At 40.3% G+C, this 9,636-nt stretch overlaps 3 protein-coding genes across 3 annotated transcripts; 1 reads left to right on the top strand and 2 right to left on the bottom strand.

Moving 5' to 3' along the window:
* The first annotated feature begins 744 nt into the window (after positions 1-744).
* Positions 745-7,697, top strand: LOC118755174. The gene is made up of 2 exons (XM_036490025.1): positions 745-4,162; positions 7,627-7,697. The coding sequence occupies exons 1-2, from the start codon at positions 745-747 to the stop codon at positions 7,695-7,697; spliced, it is 3,489 nt and encodes a 1,162-aa protein (XP_036345918.1).
* On the bottom strand, positions 7,582-8,369 carry LOC118755172 (actin-related protein 2/3 complex subunit 3-like). The gene is made up of 2 exons (XM_036490023.1): positions 7,720-8,369; positions 7,582-7,671 (listed from the first exon to the last, which is right to left on the bottom strand). The coding sequence occupies exon 1, from the start codon at positions 8,275-8,277 to the stop codon at positions 7,744-7,746; it is 534 nt and encodes a 177-aa protein (XP_036345916.1). The 5' UTR covers positions 8,278-8,369; the 3' UTR covers positions 7,582-7,671; positions 7,720-7,743.
* A 330-nt stretch (positions 8,370-8,699) lies between these two features.
* LOC118755173 lies at positions 8,700-9,620 on the bottom strand. The gene is made up of 2 exons (XM_036490024.1): positions 9,334-9,620; positions 8,700-9,275 (listed from the first exon to the last, which is right to left on the bottom strand). The coding sequence occupies exons 1-2, from the start codon at positions 9,392-9,394 to the stop codon at positions 8,866-8,868; spliced, it is 471 nt and encodes a 156-aa protein (XP_036345917.1). The 5' UTR covers positions 9,395-9,620; the 3' UTR covers positions 8,700-8,865.
* Positions 9,621-9,636: the final 16 nt, after the last annotated feature.

Genomic DNA, 9,636 nt, shown 5'->3' with positions numbered 1-9,636 from the left:
ATAAGTGCACCTTGCAACCACTCGTATATACACACTCACGTCAGTGATCCGCATCACTTAATATTGTTAATGAAGTATTTCGATTTTGTTTAAATTGACAGTCCATAATCATAACCTTCATTTTTCTGATCGTTTTTTCACTGCGCCTCTTAGTTGGCTTACATTCTTTTGTATATTTGCGAACACTGTCACTGTTTCGAGGATACATAACCTCTAAATTTTGTTATTTGCATTGGACCAATTGTAGATTTTCACTAAATCACTACGCATAAGCGATTCAACTCATACATTGCACATTTTTTACCATATATATTTGCTACGTACGTTGCACTCATCGAAGTGGTCAGTCTGTTTATTAAAATTTGCTGCGTACGTTGCACACATCACGATTTTACCACGTATATTATTTACACCTTATTGCGTACCTTGCATAGCTTATCAAAGCGCGTAGATATTAGTCAGCACAGTTGGGTGGCGAGTCGTTAGTAAACAATAATTCTAGAAGAAAAAGGTTTACATTTTAATAAAGTGTCGAATATATTTCTCAATACAAACTATTTTGCATCTTTTTAATTCGTTGGATTTCTGGTATACATTTAAGTGGCAAGTTCCGGTGGATAAAAAATTGGCAACTTCTCTTGCGCATACAACCTCTAATCTTCGATAAGATTAAGTGTGTAAAATCCTATAGATTCTATCTGGGCATTACAGTTAATACTTCGGTCAGGGTAAACACGTTAAACAATGGATTCGTATATTCTTTTGGCAGAAGCTGTAACAGAGTTTGAATCTGATTACAACGGCATACCCGCCGCAGAACAAAACAAACATGGTCTTGCTATTCAACAAGACGAGTTAAAAGCTTTGTGGGAAAAAACAAAGTTAGCTTACGATAAGCTTATCAATGAGGGATTGTCTAAGGATGATGCTAAGGCCATAAAAAAGAAGAATAAGATTTCCTTTCAAAGCTATGTTAGGTGCATGTCTGCTATTGGTTCTCAGGTTGAAATTCTAACCAAAGCGAACAAAGATGTAGAGGATCGGTCCGTCCGAGAACACAATATCCACCTGCCACCGTGCGATACAGATGTGTTCAAGGGCGACTATCTCTCATGGCCAACTTTCCGAGATATGTTCACGGCCATCTACATCCTGAACAAGCGCCTCACCCCAGTTGAGAAACTAGTTCACCTCAACAATAAAACACAAGGGGAGGCAAAAGACATAGTGCGAAAGTGCCCACTTACCCATGAAGGCTTTTCGACAGCCTGGAAAAACCTGTGTGAGCGATACGAAAACAAACGTATCTTAGTTAACACACAATTAAAAGTTTTATTTAGCTTAAATACAGTGGAATCTGAGTGTGGTAGCTCAATTAAAAACCTACAGCGCGAGATTAATAATTGTTTATCGTCCCTAAAAAGTCATCAAATTGACATCTCTAATTGGGACGCAATTATTATATATTTGTGTTCAACGAAGCTTCCAGAAAGTACACTGGCCCTATGGGAACAGACCATAGACCAGAAAACTGACATTCCAAAGTGGGAGGATATGGACAGGTTCCTATCCAATAGATTCCAAACTTTGGAAACTCTAGCGGGGCTAAAGGGTACAACAACGGTGAAAGCTCCAAAGCACCAACCCGCACGGCACCACCAGGAAGCTAACACTAAAAGGCTAGGAGCCTTTCAGGCAAGCGTGAGCAAGTTCACCTGCCAAATGTGCCAAACTAATGAGCACAAGTTACGCAACTGTCCACAATTCCTCAACAAAACACCTGCTGATAGAATCGATTTTTTGAAAAGCAAAAAATGGTGCCTGAACTGTCTTAGTACTGGACATACCGTGTCAAGATGCACAAACCCATTTAATTGTATAAAGTGCCACTCGCGACACAACACGCTCCTTCATATTGAGACAGCTCAAACAAAGGCAACGACACTTGGGACCTCTTTGGATTCTGCGACTAATTCTGCATCAACATCCAATCAGGCCCAAGCCAAACGCAATTCAACAAAGTCAAACAAGCATACAAGCAAAAACGTGAAGTCTTGCTATGCGAATACAAACACAGGTGTGTTATTAGGGACAGCACGCGTCAACATTTATCTCAATGGTACGAACTATTCCGCTAGAGCACTTATTGATTCTGGTTCAGAGTGTTCTTTCATTACTGAAAGACTAAAACGCAGAATTCACTTGCCGTCAAAGCGTATGCATGCCCAAGTTTCGGGCATCACTAATACAACTACGGCGCAGGTTAAAGAAGCGTGCAACATCGAATTGCGGTCTCCTGTTGACCCGTTGTTCCGCTTAAATACCTCTGTGCTCGTGCTAGCACAACTGACTGGAAATCTTCCTACTTGCCACATTAGTGCAGTGACTAAGCAAGCATTTCCAGATCTAATTCTAGCGGATAAACGATTTTTCGTCAATGAACCCGTAGACCTTGTTCTGGGTGGCGACATATATCCACAAATTATTCTGAGCGGGCTTAAGAAAAACATATTAAACACACTTCTGGCCCAAGAAACAGTATTTGGCTGGATAATAACAGGGCGAACTGATACCTCGAATCCAGGAACGAATATCGTCTCATACTACAGCGAAGTTAGTCTGGACAAGCAATTGAGTGCCTTTTGGGAGCTTGAGGAGATTCCAAAGAACAAGAGCCTTAATGAAGACGACAAGTACTGCGAGGAGCTGTATCAGAAGACAACCATACGAAATAATAAAGGAAAATACATCGTGTCACTACCATTTAGGAAAGATTTTCCAGGAAATATTCCCCTAGGCCCATCCCTTAAAAGAGCATGTTCTCAATTTTACCGGAATGAGACACGGCTGGCCAAGGATCCCGTCCTGCAAAAGGAATACAATAGGGTTCTAGCGGAATATGAAACGCTTGGGCATATGTCGAAAATAACAAATCCCATACCCGCAGACTCGTCTGATAATTATTTTCTGCCGCACCACGCTGTTATAAAGGCAGAAAGTACTTCAACGAAAGTACGCGTGGTGTTCAATGCCTCAAGCCCAACGGCGAATGGCAACAGCCTAAATGACGTACTTTTCCCAGGACCAGTACTTCAGGCAGATCTTCCGATACTAATACTCCGTTGGAGACTATACAAATATGTGTTCAACAGTGACATCGAGAAGATGTATAGGCAAATTCTGGTACATAACAACCATACTAAGTATCAGAGGATTATTTTTCGCACTAACCCGAATGACCCGATCAGTCTGTACGAATTAAAGACTGTCACGTTCGGCATCAATTGTGCTCCTTATCTGGCTATAAGGACACTTTTACAATTAGCTGACGATGTGCAAAGCTCCCATCCAATAGCCTCTAACATACTACGAAAATGCATGTATGTCGACGATGTATTGTCTGGTGGACACACTATCGATTCAGCAATAAAAGCCAGAGATGAGATATCGGAAGTGTTGCAATCAGCCGGTTTTCCACTTCGAAAGTGGACAGCCAATAGCGAGCAAATACTTAATGGCATACCAAAAACAGATCTACTTAGCGAAGATTTTTTGGCATTTGAAGATACCAGCGCAGTCAAGGCTCTTGGAATAAGATGGAATGCCCATACGGATCTTTTCTATTTTATAGCAAGGCCATTGGAGAAAAGCGATGCTGTTACGAAAAGAGCGATACTATCTGCCATTGCTAAACTCTTCGATCCGCTGGGGTGGCTTGCGCCTATCATAATCGTAGCCAAAATCCTTATGCAAAATATTTGGCTGGAAGGCACAGATTGGGATGAGACTGTGTCTTCGACCACTCTAGACCGATGGCAGAACTTTACCCAACATTATAACGAAATTGATAAGGTTCGTATACCGCGATGGGTATACTTTTCTCCAACGGATGAAATACAAATACACGGATTCTGTGACGCATCGGAGAAAGCATATGCCGCCTCTGTGTATATGCGTGTCAAAAGAGACAGCAAAGTTTTTATTAACCTGCTTTTGGCAAAAACCAGAGTTGCTCCTGTTAAAACCATATCGCTACCCCGACTGGAACTTTGCGGAGCGGTACTATTGGCGGAAATAGTTGATTCAATAATCAACAATCTCAACTTAGGGCATATCAACATACATCTGTGGACCGATTCCACAATTGTTCTCGCTTGGATTCGTAAGCCTCCGTGTTCATGGTCAACTTTCGTTGCCCATAGAATCACAAAAATTGTAGAGAAAGTCGGACACAAGAATTGGCTGCATGTGGATTCGGCATCAAATCCAGCAGACTTAGCGAGCAGAGGACTTCCAGCATATGAATTGGTCAACAATTCGTTGTGGTGGCAGGGACCTTCTTGGTTACAAGAAGATAACCCAAAATGGCCCACCCAGGAAACAGACTACAGCACAGTAGTTGAGGAAAAAAGAACGCACGTTTATACAACCAAAGTAAATTATACCGATATTCTTGACCGTTTTTCAGATTTTCCGAGAGCTTTGAGAGTATTATCATATGTTATGAGATTCTCTCAAAGAACGCATCGAAATACGAAAGCTTCATTTCAAGACAAGTCACGCTTAATTTCATCCCATGAAATTAAAGCAACGACACAACGCTTGATAAAAATATATCAACAGAACTATTACAGTGAAGAATACAGGAAACTTAAAGCAGGAAACTCCATCGACTCCAAGAGTGAACTCCTACCGCTTAATCCGTTCATAGATAAAGATGGCATTATTAGGGCTGGTGGGCGTCTTGGAGCGTCTCAAGACTTAGCGTATAACGAGCGGCATCCAATAATTATTCCTTATAACTGCAGGTTGTCCCGTCTAATAGTGTCCTTTATTCACCAAGTCTCTTTGCATGGGGAAAATCAACTCATGCTTCGCCTTATCCGAACTCAGTATTGGATCCCCAGAGTTAAAAATCTGATCAAATCCACAATCCATAACTGCAAAGTCTGTACGATATACAAAAAACGTACGCAAACCCAGCTTATGGGAATTCTCCCTCAGGAGAGAACCACATTTTCGCGCGCGTTTACGAATACAGGTGTAGATTTTTCAGGACCCTTTGACATCAAAAGTTATAGCGGCCGAGGTTGTCGAATGTCCAAAGGATACGTTTGCCTTTTTGTCTGTTTTACGACAAAAGCGATCCATTTGGAAGCAACTAGTGACCTCAGCACTCCATCATTTTTAGCTGCATTCGCCAGGTTTGTAGCCAGAAGAGGATGCCCGAAGAACATATATTCCGACAATGGTACAAACTTCGTCGGAGCTTCACGATCTTTACGATCTGAATTTAAGGCATTTTTAGCAGATTCGCGTGAAAAAGCAGTTTCGAAATACAATTATCAAATGCTCACATGGCATTTCATACCCGCCGCTGCTCCTCATATGGGCGGCTTATGGGAGGCGGGGGTAAAAAGCTTTAAAAGCCACTTTAAAAAGATTGCATCCGTTCATAAGTATACGTTCGAAGAGTTCAGTACTCTTTTATGTCGGATTGAGGCGTGCCTCAACTCACGACCATTGAGCCCCGCTTCGAATGAACCTACCGACCTGGAGCCTCTCACTCCAGGTCACTTTCTTACTGGTGGACACCTGCTAGCCCCACCTGAAATCGACGTTCACGAGAATCCTGCCTCGATAGTAAATCGGTGGCAGAAGCTAAAGGCCCTTCACCAAACTTTTTGTAAACGATGGAAAACCGAATATTTATCCGAACTGCAAAAGCGGATTAAGTGGAAATATCCACAGCAAAATATAAAATTAGGAGATCTCGTTGTCATCAAGGAAGACAACCTCCCGTCAAATGAGTGGAGATTAGGTCGAATTATCAGCCTACATCCTGGTCCCGACGCTCGAGTACGCGTAGTTGACATCATCACGGAAAAAGGGCAGATTACGAGACCGCTGGCCAAACTGGTCCTACTTCCATCCCAAAATCAAGAAACCGAGGAGCCAGCAAGCACTTCGTAAATAAACCCTCTCCGTTGATCCCCAATCCCGCGTGAATTCCACTTCCTCATCGCACAAAAATTCCACTTCTATGCATTCGGAAGGATTCAACGCCTATAATCAAGTTTAACCCAGAGCAATATTAAAGGTAGTCGTGTTTTTAGTTAGATTTTTGGTGATGGTTCTTAGCCCGGCCTCTCCGGGTAGATCTGGGTATAAAGAACCGACCATCGTTAGATCTTGTAAGCATAGAATCGGGTAAAAATAAGACAGACCAAGCTTGATGAACAATTGTTTCAGAAATACGAAATTGGTAACGAGGTGCGAATTATCAATTAAAATCCTCCAAAAAATATAATAATAAGCGAAATAAGTTGAAAGTCGTTACAATTGTTCATTATGCTTGCTCGTGTTTCAACACAACTAGGTCTGATGGGAAGCGAATACATTTTACTTGACAGGTTTCGATAACCGTCAGTCAACCCATTAGACCAAATGAGTTCGCCTCAATTGTCAAAACCTACCAGCAAAGACTATAGTTCAAAAAAAAAAAAAATATCTATACATACGATAGCTTATTTGCAATAAATGTGCTATTTGTGCCGTGTGGAATGCTCCCTGCGAAGCCCCGAAAACTGAAAGGACGTTTGGCAATTTTTAAATTATGCATATATATATATATATGTACTACGCATGTAGTTATGTGAATTACATTTCTTATAACCCGATTACTGGGGAAATGACTAGCTCAAATTGTATTTAAACGAAAAACGGGTTGCAAAAAAAATTACTTACTAACGTTTTACTAAAGTAAGATATATAAACATACTGAAATAACGGAACATACATTCCAAAAATTCTAAAGACAACTGTCTTACTAGATAAAGCGAAGGAAATTCTAGTTAAACAGATTATCTATAAATTCTGTGCTTCGATGATAAATAAAAATAATATTTGTAAGCGCTTACTGTTTACCTATATTAAAAGAGGGATCATTGAAATACAGGCATGTGAGATTCCTTATTGTATGTAACATGCTCATGGCAGTGCCCTAAAAACTTTAGATCAGTATTCCTATCTCCATTTTAATTTCTGCTCTGGAGCGTTTGAAGGAAATTGGGCGAAGAAAATCGAACATACTACGTAAATCGCACAAACTGACGGCAATGAGAACAAAACACTTTATTTTAATACTTTGCTGCATTATAATTACAACAATATTTTTCATAATTTTGGGACCGGCTGGTGAACCCAACGATTCTTTGAAAAGTATTGTTACGCATACACATCAGCAGCTAAACAAATTGCAGGAAAATCTGCGTGTTGCTGAGAAAAAAAGCTTCAAATAGACCCGAAATATTTGTCTTTGCTTGGTATCACCGAATTTTAATGTTACTGGAGTGGCATATATTTAAATGTTTATAGTAAAAAAAAAAAAAAAACAAAGATGACTAGGCGAGACTTTGAACACAAGTTGAAGTACGCACATAACGCCTTCCGTATTTGGGAAAGATCGACCAGTCGCAAATTCTTGGTGGAGGTTTGAATATGTCGTACGGTTTTCTCATATACATACATACGTACATAAATACTTGGCAAGTGTGTCAAGTTTAAGTATGTTTTAACTACTGATTATCCACATAATAATATTTTTTATTATAACGACTCATTTAGGTATCATTCACGATGATGGCATACTCTACGGTGTGGTTAAAGTTACTGGAACAATACAATTAATACATTAAATAAGTAATATGAGAAGCATACTTTTAAACAATGTTACGCAGATTCTTATTGCCCTGGGCCTGACAAAGATTTCTCCATGAACTTTTTCTTGGCAAAACAAATCCACCACTTATTTGGCTTGCCGTCGTCAGTGCTGAAAACTTTTTCACAAACCCGATTTCCTATTTCATGGCGCATTTGTAAAAAATACTGACGCATCAAATCAGCCTCTTGTGCATTCTGTGGTCGAGCATAAACTGCGTTTAATGGAAACCCAGAATCACCTGGTATATCAAACTTTGAAATGGCCAAGCTGTACATTTCTTGAGCACCTTGGTTTTTGTTGTTGCAACGTTGCAAGCGCTTCAAACATTCAGTTATATAGAGTGTAATATAAATAAGCACACGATCTACTTCCGACTTTATCTCATAAGTTCGAAAGAAAACATTTGCCTTAAAGTAATACAGTGACTCATCAATGATATCAGATTCTACATTGACACTAGGAGCAGGCCCACGAGCTTGAGTGCGTAGAGGCAAAAGTGCCATGTTTCCAACCACTTGAGGAAATTCCTTAATCTGAGAATGGTACGCCGGCATGATTTTTGATATTGCAGCAAATAACTTAATTTGTATTTAAAAATGAATAATAAAAAACTTTGCCTTGTCCAATTGACGTCGTCGAAGCCAAACCAAATTTCGATACCAAATTTAGTGTAGATATATGTAATAAGCAATTAGATTTGGAATCAATAGCTCGTTAGACATATTCTTTGTATCTGTGTAACTTAACCAATAGCTACACCTTCAACCCTCCTTCACCAACAAATAATTTTCCAGTTAATTTAAAATGACCCCTTCACTGCTGTTAATTATAAAAATATACATACCTAGTTGCCGGATAGTGGTAATGGCCAGAATAAAATTAAAACATAGTGCCACCCAGATGTAGATTACCTTTGAAGAATAAAAGTTGTCATTGTAGCTCATTTTTGTTATAAAATCTACTATAAACATACGGCCCAATGCATCCAGGCAATGTTGTTGGTGGACCACAAGGTCAACAGGGTGGTGCAATGCCCCAAAATGCTGGCCAGCAAAGTGGTATCAGCCAAATGATAGGTATTTCCCAGAATATGCAACAGAAGGTAAATATGCCAATAGGTCAGGGTGGCCAGATGTTTCAGGTTAATCGTGGTGTTCCGGGTCAGTAGCAGCAGTTCTTACGGCAAAGTCCTTCACCAAGTACTGTGCCATCTGCCACTGGTATGTAGGCTGCACAAAATCAACAGCAACAACAGCAGACTCAAATGTCTGATGCGCAGATGATTCCAAGCCCTTCGGTACTGATATTTGCGCTCCTGCACCAGCATTTGTACCCATAGGACCAGCAGCGTTCAAACGTGCGTTCATCATTTGATGTAATTGCTGATGGTTCATGCTGATTTGCGCCATTTGCTGTTGACCCATTTGTTGAATCTGCTGTAAATTCATAGCATTCACGTTCATTGGCCCTCCCGGGATCTGCCCTGGACCTAACTGCATTTGTTGGGAAGACCCACCAGGGCCACCAGAACGGCTAATTTGATTCATGTGATCTGAAAATCGAAAAAGATTAATAAGTACAAAAGCCTGCAATTTCGCATGCATACTCACCCAACCGTTCCAGCAAACTTACGTAATGGCCGCGTGGTAGTAAAATTTTAGACAATGACATTTATGCATTGTATGTATGTATGTATGTGATTACGTTCCACATCAGGAATAAACCTAGCGCCGTTCTCCATTCATATTGGAGAATAGCTATGTTTCTTTACGGACAATTAACACTAACCCTAACTAGCTGCTGCTAGTTTTGCATGGTGACCGTTCGTAGACAATAAATTTAATTGCTGTTGTCATACAATTGGGGATTTTAAATGTAAAACCAATGCAAAGTCACTGGGTACCACAAAATGT

Source organism: Rhagoletis pomonella, unplaced genomic scaffold (assembly GCF_013731165.1).
Source record: "Rhagoletis pomonella isolate Grant_MI unplaced genomic scaffold, Rhpom_1.0 Rhpom_scaffold_05536, whole genome shotgun sequence".
Taxonomy (NCBI): domain Eukaryota; kingdom Metazoa; phylum Arthropoda; class Insecta; order Diptera; family Tephritidae; genus Rhagoletis; species Rhagoletis pomonella.
Note: the sequence above shows the minus strand (reverse complement) of the source record. Positions and strands in the feature narration are given on the sequence as shown.

Excerpts from the sequence above, each read along its gene's own strand:
- LOC118755173 (XM_036490024.1), bottom strand. The coding sequence starts at position 9,394 with ATGTCATTGTCTAAAATTTTACTACCACGCGGCCATTACGTAAGTTTG. Across the intron at positions 9,276-9,333 it reads AAGTTTGCTGGAACGGTTGG|ATCACATGAATCAAATTAGC; the intron begins GTGAGTATGCAT and ends TTCGATTTTCAG.
- LOC118755172 (XM_036490023.1), bottom strand. The coding sequence starts at position 8,277 with ATGCCGGCGTACCATTCTCAGATTAAGGAATTTCCTCAAGTGGTTGGA.
- LOC118755174 (XM_036490025.1), top strand. The coding sequence starts at position 745 with ATGGATTCGTATATTCTTTTGGCAGAAGCTGTAACAGAGTTTGAATCT. Across the intron at positions 4,163-7,626 it reads AATTGTTCTCGCTTGGATTC|GTATCATTCACGATGATGGC; the intron begins GTAAGCCTCCGT and ends CGACTCATTTAG.